General features: G+C 48.1%; 2 protein-coding genes and 1 long non-coding RNA gene across 5 annotated transcripts in view; 1 reads left to right on the top strand and 2 right to left on the bottom strand.

The window, feature by feature from the left end:
* Nucleotides 1-2,316, bottom strand: part of CYTH3 (cytohesin 3) — a 99,555-nt gene extending 97,239 nt beyond the window's left edge. The window contains exon 1 of one of the 2 annotated variants that reach the window (XM_023246645.2): nt 1,797-2,316. In XM_023246645.2, coding sequence (XP_023102413.2) covers nt 1,797-2,316 — 520 coding nt within the window. The remainder of the gene's footprint in view (nt 1-1,796) is intronic. The other variant, XM_045048148.1, reaches the window with a different exon arrangement.
* LOC111558248 lies at nt 2,299-17,103 on the top strand. The gene is made up of 6 exons (XR_002738899.2): nt 2,299-2,431; nt 3,204-3,314; nt 7,356-7,458; nt 14,241-14,424; nt 14,541-16,059; nt 16,643-17,103. It is a non-coding gene; the product is annotated as an uncharacterized LOC111558248 (long non-coding RNA).
* The window catches only part of LOC111558207 (small integral membrane protein 10-like protein 2A), a 66,339-nt gene continuing 57,155 nt past the window's right edge, over nt 12,317-21,500 (bottom strand). The window contains exons 2-3 of one of the 2 annotated variants that reach the window (XM_045048150.1): nt 21,333-21,376; nt 12,317-12,359 (exon numbers count right to left, since the gene is read on the bottom strand). In XM_045048150.1, the coding sequence (XP_044904085.1) occupies nt 12,359; nt 21,333-21,376 (45 nt within the window). In that variant the 3' untranslated portion in view covers nt 12,317-12,358. Of the gene's footprint in view, nt 12,360-21,108; nt 21,125-21,332; nt 21,377-21,500 lie in introns of those variants that run through there. The other variant, XM_045048151.1, reaches the window with a different exon arrangement.

Below are 21,500 nucleotides of genomic sequence, written 5' to 3'. Positions count from 1 at the left end.
ACCAGGACATATAAAGCAACTGCTTGTTTCTAATGGTTCTAACATTTCATCAATAAACTTCCCATAATTGACCTCACCTTCCTCCTATCGGGCATTGCCATTCCCGATTTTCTACTTACTACAAACAGTATCAGGCACATCTTTGAGCATGACATTTTTGAAAACCTCTCTCCTGGGAATACAATCTGGAAATCAGTAGCCCAGAGAAAGTTTTAAGACTTTTGATACTTAATAACATCCTTTGCTACAGTACTCAAGATCTGTAAACTGCTGGGCCACGCTGACTTCCTTTTCTAATCTTTGTATCTGCTTTTACCTTGAAACCGTCTCCATGTCTTTATTCACAGGAGTCGGAAACGCCTTCCAAACAAAAATTGCCAAGCCGGCTGCCTACCTTGACTCTGATGTCAAATGCTTAAACGTGATGCCTGTTTACTCTGTAAAAGGGAAAAACTGCTGTATGCCTGTTGTGTTACCCAAGTTGTGACAGGCAGGAGGCAGGGGATCTGGGGAGAATCCATCGCTTAGACTCTTCAGGCAGACAGCCTGGCTTGTAGGAGGCTCTGCAACTCGGCTCCTTCTTTCCACAGCACTTTCTTTCGAAAAACAACACACCCACTCGATGCCACAGTGCTATCCCTAGCTTTAACTATGAGAACTGAATTCGACAAATGCCACCAAGCCTGCCAGCTTCCCACGATCACAGCCGCATCGCTTCTTGGGGCACAAACCTCTCGGGCAGCCCTTACAGTCTTAGAACGCACCTTGATTAACCAACCACTTCAACCTGAAAGCGCTCGAGACTGCTGATTCTCACAGGCGGCTGCAGCCTGTAATTAAGATTTTTTTTTTTTTCTCAAAACCCTCCCTTATTACAAGGGGTTCTGAAGATCCCGTCTGTCGGCATCAAGGAGATCTTCAGCCAAAGTATTGAGAACCTCAACTTCGGGTGTGCCTGCAAGACAGGGGTGGTAACCCCTCCGCTTTCCAAACCAACGACCCCACTCCACACACGCGCGTAAATGCAGCTTCACGGGCGTGATTCGCAGCATGACACGACAGTAATTTGCACGCCACTAAGTCATCCACAACAATTGCAAATTAACTGGGCGTCAGGCACACAACCCGGCTCTTGCTGCTCTCACCTGAGCGCGGGATGCCCCGGGCTTATTTGGGGGGCTTAACCCGGAACGTCCCCCAGTTCATAAAATGCCTGTGCCCCGGCTGCCCACTCCTCGTTGAAGCCTCCCCACGCACCACTTGTGACCTAAAGCCCGGCACACGGGCACACGGCTTTCAACCTTGTCCCTCCACCCGCCCCTCTTGGACCCCGAGGATCCCCAATTCGGAACTTTCCCCTCCCCATTTCTCGGGGATACCCCGCTTCCTACCACCTGGGAAGAGACACCGAAGGGTGGGGAGGGGGGGGGGTCAGCCTCCTGCGGTCAGGCTCCGGAGGGCGTGAACGCCCTTGGCGACGAGAGGCGGGGAAGGTCGCCCCCAAGGTCCCCCGCCCCGGGAGGGCGACCCCCGCGCCCTGCCGAGCCCCCGGGCCACCCCGGCCGCCAGCGACCCCGGCCTCGCCCCGGGCCCCCGCTCGGGCTCGGAGGCGACCCCGCCGGCCCCCCTCCGCTGGGCCCCGGGCCGACGCGCCGCGGGCCTCGCCTGTCGCCAGCCGGCACGGGCGCTGCCCGGACCCCCGACCCCGGACCCGCCACCCCGCTCCCGTCCGGCGCGCCCGCGACCCCCGCCCCAGGCCGCCAGCCCGGGCCGGCCACACCTCCGACGACACTCACCGCCGCCGCCCTCACCGCCGCCGCCGTCTTCGTCCATGTTGAGGCCGCTCCCGCTGCCGGCGAGCCCGGAGCCGCGGGCGAGGGGCCGCGGGCGGTGGGCGCCGCGGGTGCGGAGCGCGCGTGCGGCCGGGCGGCTCCAGCAGCGCGCGCGCCGGGTCGCGGCCCGGGCCTCCTCCGGCCGGGCGGGGCGCTCTCCGCTCGGCGCGCCGTCACGTGACGCGCAGGCCCCGCCCCCGGGCGCGGTGGGCGGGGCCCGGGACCGCGCGGCTCCGCCCGCGGGAACGCGCCCGGCCCCTCCCGGACTGCGCGGCGCGGGCCCGGCTGGGCTGAGACGCGACTCTGGGCGGCGGGGGAGGGGGCCCGGGAAGCGGCGACCCCTGCTGCGCCCTCCCCCGCCTTCGCGCGGCCTGGGGACGCGCGTGGGGTCCCGGGCGCGGGATGCCACTTCTACAGACCCCGGCGCCGAGGGTCCTCCTCGCACGTGCGCTCCGGAAAAAAAAAGCTCAAGAAACGCACACATTCAAAAGTCTGGCCTCGCCCCTTGGGCCCCGCGGCATTTCCGAGTAACCGGCTTTCTGATGCATAATGAAGACGTTTCTTTGCTGGCGACGAGCGCACTTTAAAATTAGCAGAGTGTAAGGCTGGACCCCAAATCCGCACACCTGGGTCCCCCCCTCAGCTGGGGGCTGGCCCGGCTGGCTGGCCTCAGATGCTCTCGCACTGTCTCTCCAGTCTCCCTTGGAGAGCTGCCAGCTGCCCTGGATTTATGATGCAGAAGGAGCTCTGAATTCAATTTCCCGTGGGCACAGCCAGGGTCCTAGGCGCAGGCCTCCTGGGCAGAAGGCTTCAGCTCGCTCGGCCTGCCCCAGATCTGTGGCTCTCTTTTCTCCGTCCACGTCTTGCTTCCAGTAACTCCCCTGAAGCATTGAACGTGCGCCCTCCCTAGCCTTTCTGTTCATTTCGCTTGAACCAAATTGCATTAAAGAAAAGGAAACACTGTAATGGAGGAGATAATTCATCTCTAATCAACGATTTTATATTTACAAATGGCCTGTTTCCTTCCGCTGTCATTTATCAAAGTGGAAAGTTTTCACCTTTTTGTTCAAGGTTGTGGTATGATTCCAGAGTGCAATCTCCCAATAACCTCGGGAATGAGACACCCAGCGTTCCTGTGCTTCTGCAGTGACCGCGCACACTTCTGGGTGTCCCGAGATGGACGTTTAAGTCCCAGCCTACAGACGCGGCTTCCTGATCATGTCCCTGTCAGCTCGGTTATCTTGAAGATAACAGTATGGTTACTGAGAAAAATGACAGCACACTTTGAACTTGATAATGTAATATGTGGAGCTTACTCAAAGATACTATCAATTATAACAGCTTTTAAATGTCAAATTCCTCATTCTTTAGGTTTCTTAACATGTGATCCAAGGTGCTTCTCTCAAAGTTTGAATCTGAAAATTGCTCTCTGATGTCCATCTAAGACAACTTCCATCAGAATAAAGCGTGGCCCAGTTATCTGTAAGTAGAATGTTAGATTATCCCCACAGTTCAGCCAGCGCCTCCATTTTGACAAAGCCTGCAAAAATGTTGGGGTAATAAAGGCTTAGGATGTCATTTCCGTTGTTGTTTGTTTTTAGTTTATTTATTGTTGAGAGAGAGAGAGACAACAGGGGAGGGGCAGAGAGAATGAATCCAAGCAGGCTCCGCACGATCAGCAAAGAGCCTGACTCGGGGCTCGAACTCACAGACCGTGAGATCACGATCTGAGCTGAAACCAACAGCTGGATGCTTAAATGACTGAGCCACCCAGGAGCCCCTCATTCCTGTTCTTGAAGGGAGAAATTAGAAGACTTCAAATTACTAACTAAAAAAAGCTCTTTTTCAGTATCTCTTAAATCCCACCAAGATAGCATTTATCTAATCTGCACACATTCAGGTTGCCCCACATAGAGGAACATTAAGTATCCCAGTTACCCACTAAGATAGGCATTTGCTTTATGTCCAGCATGTGTGTGGTTTCATCAGAAGTTGAAAGCTTTATAAATGAATTTGTAAGAAAAACAATTTGTGCGGCAGACGGGGCTCCAAGATAACAAGTGTTAAACCTGAAACCCCGTTGCAATCCCTCAGTTAGACAATAAGTATTTAGGAACCTGCTGTAGTCCAAGCACTGTCCCAGGTGCTGGGAAGATGATGATGAAAAAGATCAATTTGGTCCCTGTCCTCAGGGGACTTAAGACCTGGAAGGATTACAGCCATTAGGCAAATAATTACACAAATAACTCTGAAATTGAATTTTGATGTCCTAGCCTATTTCCAGACTTTCTCACAGTGTTTGCTGTTTCCTGTGTATCAGCTTCGCAGCCTTGAAACTCCTTCAGACGGAGACTATAGTCTGTATTTATTCTGCCTCCACGATCCACCGCAGGGCCTGGCCATGTCAGAGAAAGGGAGAAAGCAACAGCTTTTGTTACTGCTGCTGAATGAACAGGGCCATCCAAAGGAGGACACCTCTTGAAAACATGTTGAAACCCATTTATCAGCCCTCTGACCATTGCAGAAATAGTTTAAGAAATCAAGAATGTGCACATTCCGGAAAGGTCAGAGAACTTCTCCTTTGTACATCAATCTCCATCCTCCAAGTGGAAGTCTGTGAAACTGGACAGAAAGTGTCCTCTCCTAGCACTCAAGTCACAAGAGCCAAAACCCTGCCAAGGCCTGTGTCTTCCTGCTCAGCCAGAAAGAGGCTGCCTAGGCCGCCTGCATTACCCATGCATTCAGACCCTGCACAGAAAAGCAGAGACGGCAGTGACTGTCAGCAGATGGGAACCTCAGCTAATCCGTTACATCTGCTCAGGGGTCTGGTCCAGTCCAGGGAAGGCGCCGCGCACACAGCAGCCAGCTCACTGTCAGCTCACGGTCACGGAAGGAAAATAATGCTTTCCGAAATCTAATTTCATCTCGGAAAGAAAACATCTCGTTGGAATAGAGATGACCTTGTGCACATTAGCATTCCCCACTCTGCCTAGGCAACCAACGGGGTCTAAGTGTCAAGACACATCCTCATTAAATTTTCAAAAGCCCAGACATCATGTCCTTGATGGCTTCCGCCTCTCTTTCCAATTTTCAAAACAGTCCACCTTGGTCTTGTCCTCTCCCCTAGAATCCACACAACTGACAAAGGTTCCCTGGCCTCAACTTCCCAAGGGCAGCTCAATTCCTTTTAGACTGATTAGTAACTTGCATCTCTGCTGGAAAAGGCACTCGAACGTTGTGTTAACGGTAAACTCTGAAAAAAATATTTTGGCTACCGCTTCAAGCTATTTGTCTTTGGGTAGAAAGGCTTTATACCCACTCAAGGTGACATCTGTATGAAGAATTATTACATGCAAGGTGTCTTTTATAGTAATAAAGAACTGGGTTGTTTTTATCTAGCTCTTCATTTTTATAGTACGTCCCTGACCTACCAAAAAACAAAAATAACTTTTTTTTTTTAATTTAAAAAGGTCCCCTTTGGAAGTTGGTCAGAGTCTGCAGTGTGCAGCTTGAAGTCACCAGGAAACTCCACCCTGGGGTTCAGAGTGTACTAACGGACAAGAAAAAGGGTGAAAATGACAAACATAAGTACATAGAACATCTGTCTGTGATCACGGTCCTCCAAATAGAAAGTGAGCTCCTAGCCAGCAGCTAAGTGACAGAACACACATCACTGAGTGCCATGTGACCCCCAGGGCCTACCTGTGTGCACGCAAATGGAATTCTGCACTTTGACGTATAAGGCCTTGAGTTCTGGTCATTTGTTGCCTTTGTGAAAAAGCCCCACAAAAACCCAGTAAGGTCGTTAGGTCTTGGTCGTGATGCATCACAGCACATCATGTCTTCTAATGGGATAATGTAGGCTCTAAAGTCAGATGGCCCAGGGGCTTCCATGTCTTGTCTGTGTGGCCTTGAACAGGTTGCTTCACATCTCTGTGCTCTACCTTCTGCATCTGAGATGGGACCACCACAAACTCTGCCCTGTACGTTCTGGGAGCTAGAACTACCTGCTACCGTATACAGGGCATGGTGCACAACAGGTGTCAGTCAATCCCCATCATCACCAAGAACGGAAGTATAGTGGGCGCCTGGGTGGCTCAGTCAGTTAAGCGTCCGACTCTTGATTTCAGCTCGGGTCGTGATCTTGCAGTGGTGAGATCGAGCCCCGCTTCGGGCTCTGTGCTGGCAGCGCGGAGCCTGCTTGGGATTCTCTCTCTCCCTCTATCTCTGCCCCTCCCCCACTCATGCTTGCGTGCACTCTCTCTCATTCAGCAATAAATAAATCGACATTAAAAAAGAAGAAGTATAAAGTTTCCTCGCTCACTCATTCACAAGACCGGCAGAATCTGCGTAACGAGATGGGGAGGCAAAGCTGAATCTCAGTAAGGGCTCCCACTGTCACTGCCACCTTCTAGCTGCTGTCTTGTCCTTCACATCTGCCTTCTGGAATGTTCCTTGCCATACACTCCATGCCCTCCGCTTGTGAATTGTCCCACACCTCATAGCTGAACGGACCTCTAAAGAACTGGGTTCTCACAGCCACAGTCCCATATGTGCAGTGGTGTAAAGGAATCTGGGGACTCCGTGCTCTTCCTGTGATGTCACTTCATTCGTTCAACAACCCGTTTCTTAGCACCCCCACCAAGCAGGCCCCAGGGTTTCGACAGGAGCCAGAAGCCAATGACTTTTGATGATGGACATGTCAGATCTCAGCACCCAGGGTGGCTGTAACAGCCTTGAAAATCTTTACTCCACCCCCTGGCAGGGGGCAAAGGCTCTTTTTCTCGGGGGGGGGGGGGAAGGGAGGGTTAGGATCTTGTGTGCACACACACCACTCAAATACATCTCCCTCGATAACAGATTAGTCATATAAATTTAATCGTTACAGATCTGCTGCTTGATCAATACAGTTTTAGCATTTAATACATGCTGTTAAAGTTTATCACTGTGGTGCCCTTGGGTGAACTGCTAGTGTTTTGTCTCTCTCTCTCTCTCTCTCTCTCTCTCTCTCTCTCTAAAAATAAATAAATACATTAAAAAAATTCTTTTTTAAAATAATGTAGTTTAGGGGCGCCTGGGTGGCTCAGTTAAGCAACTGACTTCGGCTCAGGTCATGATCTCATGGTTCACGGGTTCAAGCCTCACATAGGGCTCTGTGCTGACAGCTCAAAAATAAATAAATAATAAAAACATTAAAAATTACAAAATAATCTTCTTCAGGGGCACCTGGGTGGCTCAATCGGTCCAACTCAAGCGTCCAACTCTTGATTTCCACTCAGGTCATGATCTCATGGTTCATGAGTTCGAGCCCTGGGTCAGGCGTCATGCTGACTGCTGACAGTATGAAGCCTTTTTGGGAGTCTTTCTCTCTCCCTCTGTCTCTCTGCCCCTCCCCTGCTCACACTGTCTCTATCTCAAAAATAAATGAACTTTAAAAAATTTATAAAAAATAAAATAATGTAATTTAGACAGACTTCTGATTCCAGAAAGATAGAAGTGTTTTTCTCTATTCCTCCCACTCAGTACAAGTCCGTGGACATTGTATATGAACCAAACACAAGAAGACCCTGAAAGGAAACAAGGAGAGAGGGACTAGGCACCTTGTGACCCAAGGAGTGACATGATGGTGAGTTCCTTGGGTTTTCTTTCTTTCTTTCCCCCCCCCCCCAATGTTTATTCATTTTTGAGAGACAGAGCATGAACAGGGGAGGGTCAGAGAGAGGGAGACACAGAATCTGAAGCAGGCTCCAGCCTCTGAGCTCTCAGCACAGAGCCCAATGCAGGGCTCGAACTCACAAACTTCAAGTTCATGACCTGAGTCCAAGTCAGATGCTTAACCAACTGAGCCACCAAGGCACTTTGGGTTTTCTTTTTGCCTCAGAGATCCCAGACTTGAACTGGAGAAGCCAGAAACCCAGAAACACCAACCGGTACAAACAAAAAAGACAAAAAAAAAAAAAAAAAGGAAAGAAAAGCCCCAACAAAAGCCTGCCCTCTCTAGCCAAAGGATCAGGAAAAGTGCAGCCTAGCAAAGCGGAAAACTTTTAGACAATAAGGTTGTACTCCAGCCAGCCGCACCCCGACCAATGTCAGCAAAAGGCTGAGTGGGGAGCCCAGACCTCCACCCTCCTCAGCTGAAAGGAGGTGTCCCAAGCCAATGCCTGCTCCCAGAATGGGATCAGAGAAGGCCAAGCAGGAAACCTGGACTTCATCCCAGCCAGGCAGTAATGAGGGCCCTGTTTCCCCCCACTGGGGTGATGTCGGAGAAAGCCTCGGAGAGAGTCAGGACTTTGACCAGTGGCAGTGACAAGGCCACCTGGTCCCTGAGTATCAGTGGAGGCCATGTGGGGAGCGGTCATGAGGTGCCCAGACCTTCCCAGCCAGAGTGGTGTCAGCAGAGGCCTGGGGGAGCCAGAAACTCCATCTCCACTCCTCCGTAACCAGCTATTCTTTCCCCCAACCCAGGATGTCCACAGACACCAAGGGGGGAACCTGCATTCCCGCCCCCACCCGCTAGTAAAGAGGAGGAATCCCACGCTTCCTTTGCTGGAGGTGTCAGAGGAAGAAGGTGTAAACAGAATATTTATCTAAGACTGCATAAAGTACCGAAAAGTCCAGGATACAATTGGAAATCCCACATCACACCAAATGGGATGAAAAAAGACAATTGGTATATGACACCAATCCCAAGATGACAGAGATGTTAGAGTCACTTGAGTAAGATTTTTGAAGCAGTCAGTAGAAAAATATTCAATGAGCAATTATGAACACGCTTGAAACAGATGCAAAAAATGAACAAAACATACAAAGGAAGAGAAGGTACAAAGAAGAACCAAACGGAAATTTTAGAATGGAAAAAAAAAAACAAAGTTTTTGAATCAATGGATGGGGTGGCAATAGAATGGAAGTGACAGAGCTAACAATCAGTGAACTTGAAGACAGAGCAACAGAAATTATCCAGTCTGAACAACAGAGAGAAATTGGGCTATAAAAAAATGAACAGAGCCTCAAGGATCTGAGCTGACATTCGTGTCATCAGAGCTCTGGAAAAAGAGGAGAAAGAGGGCACAGTAGGAAAAGTATTCGAGATTAAAAGAAAAAAGAAAAAAAATAGGGGTGCCTGGGTGGCTCAGTTGGTTGCGTGGCCGACTTCGGCTCAGGTCATGATCTCGCGGTCTGTGAGTTCGAGCCCTGCATCAGGCTCTGTGCTGGTAGCTCAGAGCCCGGAGCCTGCTTTGGATTCTGTGTCTCCCTCTCTCTCTGCTCCTCCCCTGCTTGTGCTGTCTCTCTCTGTCTCTCAAAAATAAATAAATGTTAAAAAAAAAAAAAAAAGAAAAGTATTTGAAAAATAATGGCTGAAAACTTCCCAAGTGTGGCGAATGAAGTGAACCTACAGAGTCAAGAAGCTGAGCAAATCTCAAACAGGATGAATCTAAAAAAAAGTGTTTTTTTATGGGCACCTGGGTGGCTCATCGGTTAAGCATCTTACTTGGGCTCAGGTCATAATCTCACAGTTCGTGAGTCTGAGCCCCACGTCAGGCTCTCTGCTGTCAGCACAGAGCCCACTTCTGGCTCCTCTGTCTCTTTCTCTCTCTGCCCATCCCCCACCCCAAAATATTTTTTTAATGTTAAAAAAGTTAAAAATTAAAAACAAATAAAAAAATTTAAACATAATAATTTTTAATGCTTTATTTATTTTTGAGAGACAGAGAGAGAGAGAGAGAGAGGATGAGCGGGGGACAGACAGAGAGAGAGGAGAACAGAGCATCCAAAGGAGGCTCTGCCCTGACAGCAGGGAGCCCAGTGCAGGGCTCAAACTCACGAACCTCGAGATCATGACCTGGGCCGAAGTCAACGCCAAGACACATCATAGGAGAACTTTGAATGTAAAGAAAATGGAAGAAAGCTTGAAAGCAGTGAGAGAAAACAACACCTTATGGTCTACATTTCTAACCCAATAAAATTAATTAATTAATTAAGTTTAAAGCTGGTTCTTTGAAAAGATACATAAAATTGACACCTTTCTAGCAAGACTGACCAAAGAAGGGGTAATTAATGGGGTAATAAAAGCACACTATGGACATTACCCACTCATATTTGAAAACTTAGGTGAAATGGATCCATTCCTCAAAAAGTGAAATATGTCACCACTCATCCAAAATGAAATGGATAATTTAAAGAGCCTATCACAGGGGTGCCTGGGTGGCTCAGTTGGTTGAGCATCGGGCTCTTGATTTCGGCTCAGTTCATGATCCCGGGTGGTGAGACTGGGACCCAAGATAGGTTCAGTGCTGAGCATGGAGACTGCTTGAGATTCTCTCTCTTTCTCTCTCTCTCCCTTTCTCTCTCTCTCTCTCCCTCCCTCCCTCCCTCCTTCCCTCCCTCCTCTCCTCTCCCCTACTCATGTTCATTCTCTCTCTCCAAAATAAAATAAAACTAGAAAAGCATTTAAAAAATTTTTTTTAATGTTTATTTATTATGGAAGGAGAGAGAGACACAGGGCACGAACAGGGAAGAGGCAGAGAGAGAGGGAGACACAGAATCCGAAGCAAACTCCAGGCTCTAAGCTTCAGCACAGAGCACGATGTGAGGCTCGAACCCACGAACCGGGAGATTGTGACCTGAGCTGAAGTCAGAGGCTTACCCAACTTAACCACTGAGGCGCCCCACTAAAATAAAATTATAAAGAGGCTATAACAATTAAGGAAACTGAATATATAATTTTAAAACTCCTAAAAAAAGAAATCCCCAGGCCCAGATAGTATCAGTGGAGAAGTCTACCAAATGTTTAAAGGATAAATATCAGGGGCGCCTGGCTGGCTCAGTCAGTAGAGCATGCAACTCTTGATCTCGGGGTTGTGAGTTCTACAGTCTGTGTTGGGTGTAGAGATTACTTAAAAATAGAATATTTAAAAAATAAGAAATAAATAAAGGATGAGCATCAATCCTTTTCTTCCAGAAAAGACAAGAAGAACACTTCCCAATTTAATGTATAATGCCAGTATCACCCTGTTCCCAAAACTAGGCAGAGACAGTATAAAAAAGGGACAATTACAGACACTATCCTTCCCAAACATAGATAGGAAAATTCTTACCAAAACACTGAAAATATAATTCGGTAATATAGAAAAAGAACTGTAATAAAAATGAAAATAAAGGGGCGCCTGGGTGGCTCAGTGGGTTAAGTGTCTGACTCTTAGTTTTGGCTCAGGTCATGATCTCACAGTTTGTGGGCTTGAGCTCTGCATTGGGCTCTGTGCTGACAATGCAGAGCCTGCTCAGGATTCTCTCTCCTTCTCTCTCTGCCCATACCCCCTGATCAAACACACTCTCTCCCTCTTTCTCTCTCTCTCTCAAAATAAATAAATAAACTTTAAAAATAAAAATAAAACGAATTGTACACCAGGATCGAGTGGGGTCTATTCCCGGGATGCAAGGCTAGTTCAAACAGTCACAAATCAATCAATGTAATCTACAGGATAAGAAGAAAAATCACATGATCACTTCGATGGATGCAGAAAAAGCATTTGATAAAATTAAATACCCACTCATGATTCATGATTTGAAATATTCAGGCACTAGGCATAAACAGGGACTTCTTCAACATGATTTTTTTTTTAATCTACAAAAACCTATAGCTCCCAGCACACTTAATTTTGAAAGACTGATGCTTTTCCCCTAAGACTGGGAACAAAGCCAGGATTTCATTCTCACTGCTGCCACTCAACATAGCACTGGAAATTCTAGCCCACACAATAAAGCAAGAAAAGAAATAAAAGGCCTACAGATGAAAAAAGGAACAAAATTAAAGTGTTTCTGTTTACAGATGACAGGATCGTCTACATAGAAAATTCCAAAAATCAACAACTTATAAGTAAATCCAGCAAAGTTGCAGAATTGACATAAAAATCAACTGTGTTTATATCAGCAAAACTAAAAGGCAACCAAAAGAATGGGAGAAGATATTAGCAAATGACATATCAGATAAAGGGTTAGTATCCAAAATCTATAAAGAATTTCTCAGTCGGTTGAGCGTCCAACTTCGCTCAGGTCATGATCTCACGGTCCGTGAGTTCAAGCCCCGCATCAGGCTCTGTGCTGACAGCTCAGAGCCTGGAGCCTGCTTCAGATTCTGTGTCTCCCTCTCTCTCTGGCCCTCCCCCCGTTCATGCTCTGTCTCTCTCTGTCTCAAAAATAAATAAATGTTAAAAAAAAAATTTTAATAAAAAAAAAAAAAGAATTTCTCAAACTCAACACCCAAAAAAATAACCCAGTGAAGAAATGGGCAAACAACATGAATAGACACTTCTCCAAAGAAGACACCCAGATGGCCAACCGACACATGAAAAAATGCTCCACATCACTCATCATCAGGGAAATACAAATCAAGACCACAATGAGATACCACCTCATACCTGTCAGAATGGGTAACATGAACAACTCAGGCAACAACAGATGTTGGCGAAGATGTGGAGAAAGAGAATCTCTTTTGCATTGTTGGTGGGAATGCAAGCTGGTGCAGCCAATCTGGAAAACAGTATAGAGGTTCCTCAAAAAACTAAAAATAGAAGTACCCTACGACCCAGCAATTGCACTACTAGGCATTTATCCACGGGATACAGGTGTGCTGTTTCGAAGGCATATGCACCCTGATGTTTATGGCAGCACTATCGACAATAGCCAAAGTATGGAAAGAGCCCAAATGTGCACTGACTGAGGAATGGATAAAGAAGATGTCTATATATACAATGGAGTATTGCTCGGCGATCGAAAAGAATGAAATCTTGCCATTTACAACTACGTGGATGGAACCAGAGGGTGTTATGCTAAGCAAAATTAGTCAAAGACAAATATCATATGACTTCACTCACATGAGGACTTTAAGACAAAGAACAGATGAACATAAGGGAAGGGAAACAAAAATAATATAAAACCAGGGAGGAGACAAGCAAGAAGAGACTCATAAATATGGTGAACAAACAGAGGGTTACTGGAGGGGTTGTGGGAGGGGGGATGGGCTAAATGGGTAAGGGGCACTAAGGAATCTACCCCTGAAATCATTGTTGCACTAGATGTTAACTAATTTGGATGTAAATTAAAAAAAAAAAAATCAACTGTGCTTCTATCAACTAGCAAGGAGAGCATAGACAGTCCCTCGCTACATTGCCACCAATGAACCCCTGCACCTTACAATGCTCCCTGGAGGACCCCAACTGCACAATGGTTACCTGAGGGCAGGGTAGTGTTGCCTGGGAAGGGGCACAAGGGAACTACGGAAGTTTTCAACTTAAAAATCCCTACACAAGGCAGTGGTGCTTAAAAGAAAGGGAGGGGAACACAGTCGGTCTGACTTAGAATCTGTGTTTTGATGTATCAGGTTTGTGTGTTTGGGATTTTGGATCCCTGCTGCCATTTGGAGTTTTGGTTTGTGTGCTGAGATGAATAGTGCCCCACCCCCACCCCCAAATTCACGTCCATCTAGAATCTCAGAATGTGACCAAATTTGGAAGTAGAGTCTTTGCAGGTGTAATTCGTTAAGATGAGGTCATACTGGAGTAGGTGGGCCCTAAATCCAGGGACTGGCGTCCTTATAAGACAGAGAGGGCGCGCGCGCGCGCGCACACACACACACACACACACACACACACACACACACACACGGAAGATGACCATGGGCCACAGAGGCAGAGATTGGGATGAGGCAGCCACCAGCTAGGGAAAGGAAAGACCTCTGAGAGCCACCAAAAGCTAGGAGAGAGGCACCGTTTGGCCCGCTGACACCTTGGTCTCAGACTTCTGGTTCCAGAACTGCAAGAGAATAAATTTCTGTTGTTGTTGTTGTTTTTTTTAATTTTTTTTCAACGTTTATTTATTTTTGGGACAGAGAGAGACAGAGCATGAACGGGGGAGGGGCAGAGAGAGAGGGAGACACAGAATCGGAAACAGGCTCCAGGCTCCGAGCCATCAGCCCAGAGCCTGACGCGGGGCTCGAACTCAACTCACGGACCGCGAGATCGTGACCTGGCTGAAGTCGGACGTTTAACCGACTGCGCCACCCAGGCGCCCCTAAATCTCTGTTGTTTTGAAGCCACCCGGTTCAAGGCAATTTGCAGCCCCAGGAAACTCGTACCCTCTGATTCTCTTTTCTGTGGTCTTGAGGAGGTGGAGTATTGTCTCCATGCCTGGAGAAGGGCTGTCTCCTCCCCCCACCCCCCACCCCCCCATCCTCGGGCAGTGCCCGTGGCTTCCTCCCAAGGAGAATGGATTCCAGATTCTGTTTGGGAATTGAAGAATTGTCTTCTCCCCCAAGGAAAGAAGGACACGCCCTTATGCACGCAGCATTTTTCTGTGTGTGAAAGAGGGGCTGGAAAGGCGGCGCACAAAAATCACATTCTTGTCCCGCTGCAGAATGCACTGCCCGGGGCGCTCTCTCCTCGGCGCCGGCTGGCTCAGCAGAAAGCTGCGGGGAAGCTGGCGGAGAGCTTAGTCACGGCCTTTCGAACCCTCCTCCACTGCTTCCAAGTTCAAAGGAGAGAAGAAACGAGAAACGAGGCCTCCCAGACCTTCACAGGGAGACACCCTGCCGGAGCAGGTGAGTCAGGGCAAGGGCGTCCTCATTTCTTAAAAGGCTTTCAAATTCCCTTGGCTTCTCCCTGATGGGGGCAAACTCCTCCGCTTTACCTTTCTGCATCCTTTTCTCTCTGGCAGCACCAACCATCTCCCAAGCAGCCCCACCATTACCCTCTTCATCATTGCAGAAGTACAACGATAGGATGGAGACTACTTTGAAGCACCTGCTGTGTGCAACCTCAGTGCCAAGTGCCCTCGTACCTGCCCTGGAGCCCTCCCGGCCGCCTGACCACGTGGATACTGTTAGCCCTCCTTAGAGACGAGAGAGCTGAGTCTCAGAGACACAGATTAACTTGCCAGAGAGCACACGAGGAGAGGATGGAGGAGCTGGAAGGGGCCCCACCCCTGCTGCCCCCGTTCTTTCAAGACACCATCCAGCCTCAGGAATACAAAAGAAAAGGGAACGTATTCCAGTTACTCCTGGAAGCGCACACACGCAGGGAGTCCCCAGCCTGTTCCCCACACACGACCCGATGTCCTCACCTGTCTCCCCGACCTCTTCTTTTTCCACCTTCTGTCGCATCTTTCTTCACCCCTACCACGTGGCACCAGTGTTGACTGAGGCACCTGACTGCACACTAAGGACTGAATTTTCCAGTTGACGCTGGTCCAAGGGTCTGGGTGGGGAGTGGCTGCTTAAATGGGTACAGAATTCCTTTTGGGGGGAATGCATTCGCTCTGGAGCTAGAGACAGACGGTGGGGGCACAACATTGGGAATGTGCGAAATGCCACTGGATTGTTCACTTTAAAATGATTAATTTTAGGTGATGGGATTTTCACCTGAGTAAATTAAAAAGGCTTGGGAAATGTCCAACAAAGGAACTCCATGGCTGATTGTTTAAAAATATTTTAATGTTTATTTATTTTTGAGAGACAGAGTGCGAGTGGGGGAGGCACAGACAGAGGGAGACACAGAATCCGAAGCAGGCTCCAGGCTCGAGCTGTCACCACAGGGCCTGATGCGGGGCTCAAACTCATGAACCATGAGATCATGACCTGAGCCAAAGTCGGACCCTCAACCGACTGAGCCACCCAGGCGCCCCGTGGCTGATTGTTTTTAATACTGTCCCAGCCTAACAGCGCATCATGCCTCCTTCTTTGCTGGAAGCACGCTCTCATCAGATGTGTCCAGGCAGCAGGGAACAGTTCCCTGAGACCCCTGTGGTGTGGGCAGGTTGTTAGGTGAGTCACAATGGGACAGAGTTTCGGATGCCCTGCCCTCTCTCCCATCTCAACATCTCCCATGCCTACACATCCTGTTCACACTAAAGTTGAGGCAAGACAGGATATCCAGAGACTTGGAGGTCAGGCTTACCAAAAAGTGACTCAGTGAAATGGATTCTCAGTGCACCTGTCCCTCAGAGACTAAGACTTCTCCTTGTGACACTTCTAGAAAACCAATGACAGACAGAACTGCCCGCCTACGTCCTGGAACACCCTCCCCAGGGAGCATGATGAGGCAGCTTCCTAATTGCTGGGTGGCCTCTGAATGCTGTGACCCTCTGAGACATGTCACCTGGCAGGTTCTCCAAGAGGTGCTGCCTGTCCCACAGGCTGCAAGAGGCCACGGAAGGAGCAGGACCAGCCTGGCCACAGGTGAGGACAGGCAGTTGCAAGGCCTTCAAAGAACCAGTCCCGGATTTCATCGATCTGTTCTATTTTTTTTTTTAATCTATTTCATTTATTTCTGCTGTAATCTTTATCGGTTCCTTTCTTCTACTGGCTTTGGGCTTTGTTTGTTCTTCTTTTTCTAACTCCTTTTGATATAAGGTTAGGTTGTTTATTTGAGACTTTTCTTGCTTCTTGAGATAAGCCTGCATTGCTCTAATTTTCTCTCTTAGAACAGCTTTTGCTGCATCCCAAAGATTTTGGACCATTGTCTTTTGATTTTCATTTGCCTCTATGTATTTTCTTCAAAAACTTTTTTAACATTTATCTATTTTTGAGAGACAGGGAGACAGAGCATGAGTGGGAGAGGGGCAAAGAGAGATGAAGACACAGAATCTGAAGCAGGCTCCAGACTCCGAGCTGTTAGCACAGAGCCTGAGATGGGACTCGAACCCACGAACCATGATATCATGACCTGAGCCAAAGTCGGATGCTTAACCGGCTGAGCCACCCAGGCGCCCCTGCCTCTATGTATTTTCTGATTTCGTCTTTAATTTCTTGGTTGACCCAGCTGTGAGCCTTCTTGACGAGAGAAAGATACCAAGAGCAAAACGCAGCTGAACTTTCCCAACAGAGGTGTCCAGACAAATCCCTGAACACACACGTTCACAGCAGCATGACAATAACCAGAGGCGGAAGCATCTCCAGTGGCCATCAGTGGATGAGTGGATAAACAAATTGTGGCAGATCCCTACCATGGAATATTACTCAGGCGTAAAAAGGACTAAAGCACTGACACCTGTATGATGTTAACAACAACCCCCCCCCCTTAAACATTATACTCTGTGAAAGAAGCCAGACACACAAAGGACCCAATATTGCATGATTCCAATTAGATGAACTATCTAGAAGAGTAAATTCATAGAGACAGGAAGCACATTGGTGGTTTCGAGCATTACGGAGAGGGGTGTAGGGGAACAGGGCTTGATTGCTTAGTGGGTATGAGGTTCCCATGATGAAAATGTTATGGAACTAGTTAGAAGTGATGGTTGTACAACATTGCAAATTGACTAAATGCCACTATACACTTTAAAATGGTCAATTAAAAGTTATTTATATATATATATATATGTATGTATATGTGTGTGTAAAATATACATAACATGATAATGACTATCTTAAACATTCACACTGCTGCACAGTCATCACTATGCTCCGTCTTCAGATCCCTTTCATCTTCCCAAATGGAAACTCTGTCCCCATCGAACACTCACTCTCCATCCCTTCCCCCACCCCCCACCCCTGGCTCCCACCATCCTACTTTCTGTCTTTTGTGAATCTGATGACTCTAGGCGCCTCATATAAGAAGAAGCACATAGTATTTGCCCTTTTGTGACGAAGTGGTTAATTTTATGTTATGTGAATTTCACATCCATTGAAAGAAAGGGAGGGAGGGAGGGAGGGAGGATCCATGAAGGAGAGGAAGGAAGGAAGGAAGGAAGGAAGGAAGGAAGGAAGGAAGGAAGGAAGGAAAGAAGGAGGGAGGGAGGGAAGGAAGGAAGGGAAAAAGGAGGGAGGGAAGGAAGGAAAGAAGGAAGGGAAGAAGGAGGGAGGGAGGGAGGGAGGGAAGGAAGGAAGAAAGGAAAGAAGGAAGGAAGGAAAAAAGGAGGGAGGGAGGGAGGGAAGGAAGGAAGGAAGGAAGGAAGGAAGGAAGGAAGGAAGGAAGGGAAGAAGGAGGGAGGGAGGGAGGGAGGGAAGGAAGGAAGGAAGGAAGGAAGGAAGGGAGGAAGGAAGGAAGGAAGGAAGGGAAGAAGGAGGGAGGGAGGGAGGGAGGGAAGGAAGGAAGGAAGGAAGGAAGGAAGGGAGGAAGGAAGGGAAAAAGGAGGGAGGGAGGGAAGGAAGGAAGGAAGGGAAGAAGGAGGGAGGGAAGGAAGGAAGGGAAGAAGGAGGGAGGGAAGGAAGGAAGGGAAGAAGGAGGGAGGGAAGGAAGGAAGGGAAGAAAGAGGGAGGGAGGGAGGGAAGGAAGGAAAGAAGGAAGGAAGGAAGGAAGGAAGGAAGGAAGGAAGGAAGGGAAGAAGAAGGAAAGGAGGGAGGAAAGGAAGGCAGGAAGGATCCATGAAAGAAAGAGAGAAAGAAAGAAAGAAAGAAAGAAAGAAAGAAAGAAAGAAAGAAAGAAAGAAAGAAAGAAAGAAAGGAAAGGAAGAACCCATCCCAGCCACCTCTTCACCCTGACCATTTTAGCCAAGGACTGAATCTGAGTGGAGATGACCATGGCCCCTTCTGAATCCACCCTGCACCCTCCACTGTCATCCCCAGGAATGAAACTGAGTTGACCGGAGATCAAATCAAACGAGTGCGGGGGCGGCTGCAGCCTTTGGGGCCGTGAGATGCTGGTGGGAGAAAATGCTGTCCTGAGTCTCAGACACCGGATTCATGAACAAATCTCAAGTTTAAGTGCCTGAGAAAAATGGCTCGATGTGGTTTCCTCCCTAAGTGTTGGAAATCGGACAGCTCATCCCTGCTAATGGAAAGGCCTGTATCCGCTTCCTGGATTTTGTGAGTGGGGTAAAACCCCAGGAGAGAAAGCTCCCACACAACATCGCCAACTGAACCCCATCCATTTGTTTTCTGAGTGTAACGTCAGGTTAATTATTTATGACGGGGCTCCAAACAAAGTGTTAGTAAGAGACCGGCTTCCTCTTCTAATTGCTAGGTTTCTGAGAAGGGAGCCTCAGCCTGGAGGGATTTTGTGATTGGAATAAAAGGAAGTAGAAGAAAGTGAAGTGTGCATCGGCCTGGCCCAAAAGAACAGCCAGAGTACTGAGAATTAAAAGGAAAAGTGAATTATTAATAAGCAGAATATGGAAGGGGAAGGAAGACAGAGGAAAGATGATTTCCCCGAAAGTCCTTCTGACGCCCGGCCCTTCCTTGAATCTCCCACAAGGAGAAGCCAAGGGGAACTGCCAGCTGAGCCATCCGCCAGATGCTGACGGTTGCTTGTTGGTTCTGAAGGCGAAACAGCATGAACTTGCCTACTGGTGGGCAATCCTAGGGCCAGGGAAGCGTTGTAAGGCAGAGGAGCCTTGGTGAGGAAATCAAATCAAACTCTGGCTTTCCTGAGTTCTAGCTTTCTATTTACCTTCTGGCCACTCCTCTCCTATGAGCACATCTTCTGATGTTTTCACAGTTGGTTCTTACTTGGACAACAAATACCCAGCCCTTGGGTCACTCGCACCCCACAAGATAAAGATGGAGGAAAAAATAAATAGGAAGGAAAAAAAGGACCCAGCTTTCAAAGAGTCCTGTTTTGAGGCACGCCTGGGTGGCTCAGTCGGTTGAGCATCCAACTTTGGCTCAGGTCATGATCTCACGGGGCTCCGGTCATGATCTCATGGTTTGTGAGTTCGAGCCTCACGTCGGACTTGCTGCTGTCCTCACAAAGCCTGCTTCGGATCCTCTGCCCCCCTCTCTCTGCCTCTCCCTCACGTGCGATCTGTCTCTCTCTCAAAACTAAATAAACATTTTGGGGCTCCTGGGTGGCAGAGTTGGTTAAGCCTCTGACTTCGGCTCAGGCCATGATCTCCCGGTTCGTGGGTTCAAGCCCCGCGACGTGCGCTGTGCCGACAGCTGGAGCCTGTGTCTCCCTCTCTCTCTGCCCCTCCCCTGCTCGTGCTCTCTCTCTGTCTCTCAAAAATGAATCCACGTTAAAAAACTTTTTCAATTAAAAAAAGTAAAACTAAATAAATAAACATTAAAAAAAAGAGTCCTGTTTTGCTACTTACTGAAGACTTCATAGGGGAAGAAATTACAATGCTATTCGCTAAAACGCAATTTAAATTTTACCCATTTTATTTACATATCACCCTCGTCCCCAGCCATCCACGACAACTACAAGCTGACTTATTCATCAGTTTAAGTCCCAGGTGCTCTTCCTTGGAAGCAACAAGTGGCTTACTGGGACACAATGAGGAGCTCCTTGGTGAGGACTCATGTTGTAGCTCAGTCACTGAAAGATTTGCTCGTTTCCACCCCACCTGGCAGCTTGGAGCTTCTGTGAATGCTGGGGCATTTTACTTCCTCACTGGTACTCCAGGCACCTCAGCAAGAATTCGTCAGTAAGATGTGGAATTTAATAATAGACACATCTAATTATAGATGTTGCATTTGCCTGTCCCGCAGGATTAAAAACAAAGTGTCTCCTAGAAAACCCAAGACAAAGAATAATGAAGGGGCTCAGACTGGCGAGCCAAGGAACGCCACCAGATGTTTAAGAGATGGACAGATGTCGGGGCGCCTGGGTGGCTCAGTCAGTTAAGCAGCCGACTCTTGATTGCAGTTCAGGTCATGATCTCACGGTTTGTGGGATGGAGCCCCATGTTAGGCTCTGCACTGACAGCACAGAGCATACTTGGGATTCTCTCTCTCTCTCTCTCTCTCTCTCTCTCTCTCTCTCTGCCCTTCCTCTGCTCATGTTCTCTCTCAAAATAAATAAATAAACTTAAACAAAATATTTTTTTTAAAAAGCCTGTTTGAAATAAATACTTTGGCACATTCCAATCTAAAAGACAAGAGACAGAAACAGGTGGAGAGGTGTTGAAGCAGGGAAGGGCTGTGTGGGGCAACTGAAACTCTCTCAGGGTTATTCATCAAAGGACCACCCAACTGGGTGGCTCAGTCGGTTGAGAGTCAGACTCTGGCTCAGGTCATGATCTCACGGTTCCTGAGTGTGGGCTCCGTGCTGACAGCTCAGAGCCCGGAGCCTGCTTCAGATTCTGTGTCTCCCTTTCTCTCTCTGCCCCTCCCCTGTTTGTGCTCTTTCTCTCTCAAAAGTAAATAAATAAGCTTCAAAAAAAAAAAAAAAAAAAAGACCTGTCCAACAAGGCCCCTGGTGAGGCTACCATTGTGGTATACACAATCAGTTTGGAAAACATTGCTTTCACTTTTCTTCTGCCAGGGACATACCTCCTGCATTTCCTTCCCTGGTCAACTCAACACCCCCAAAGCGCAGTTCTGACGTCCTCTCCTCCAGGGAGCCTTCTCTGAACCTCCACCTCTAAAGAAATGGATTTTCAGGAAAAGGAGACAATTGTCCAACAGTGGGATTGTCCACCCCCTGGTGCTGTGAGCACCCATCATAGGAGCACCCATCATAGGAAGCATTCAAGCAGAGACCAGAGAAGATACGTCTGAACTATATTTCTCCCAAAGCCCCTTCCAGCTCTTGTGTGAATTTCCAAGTTAACAGAATTGAAGCTCCTTACCAGATTACAATGGCTGCTCTTCGGCCAACATTCCATTCTGGGAACTGTGAAGGGAAATAGTGCTAGAGGTTATCAAAACCAATCATGGACAAACCACCGTGACCAAAGATCAGACGGCCCCTGCCCCCCAACTTTAAGATATGGTCTCCGTGTAAAGATGTGAGGGAA

Source organism: Felis catus, chromosome E3 (assembly GCF_018350175.1).
Source record: "Felis catus isolate Fca126 chromosome E3, F.catus_Fca126_mat1.0, whole genome shotgun sequence".
Taxonomy (NCBI): Eukaryota; Metazoa; Chordata; class Mammalia; order Carnivora; family Felidae; genus Felis; species Felis catus.
Note: the sequence above shows the minus strand (reverse complement) of the source record. Positions and strands in the feature narration are given on the sequence as shown.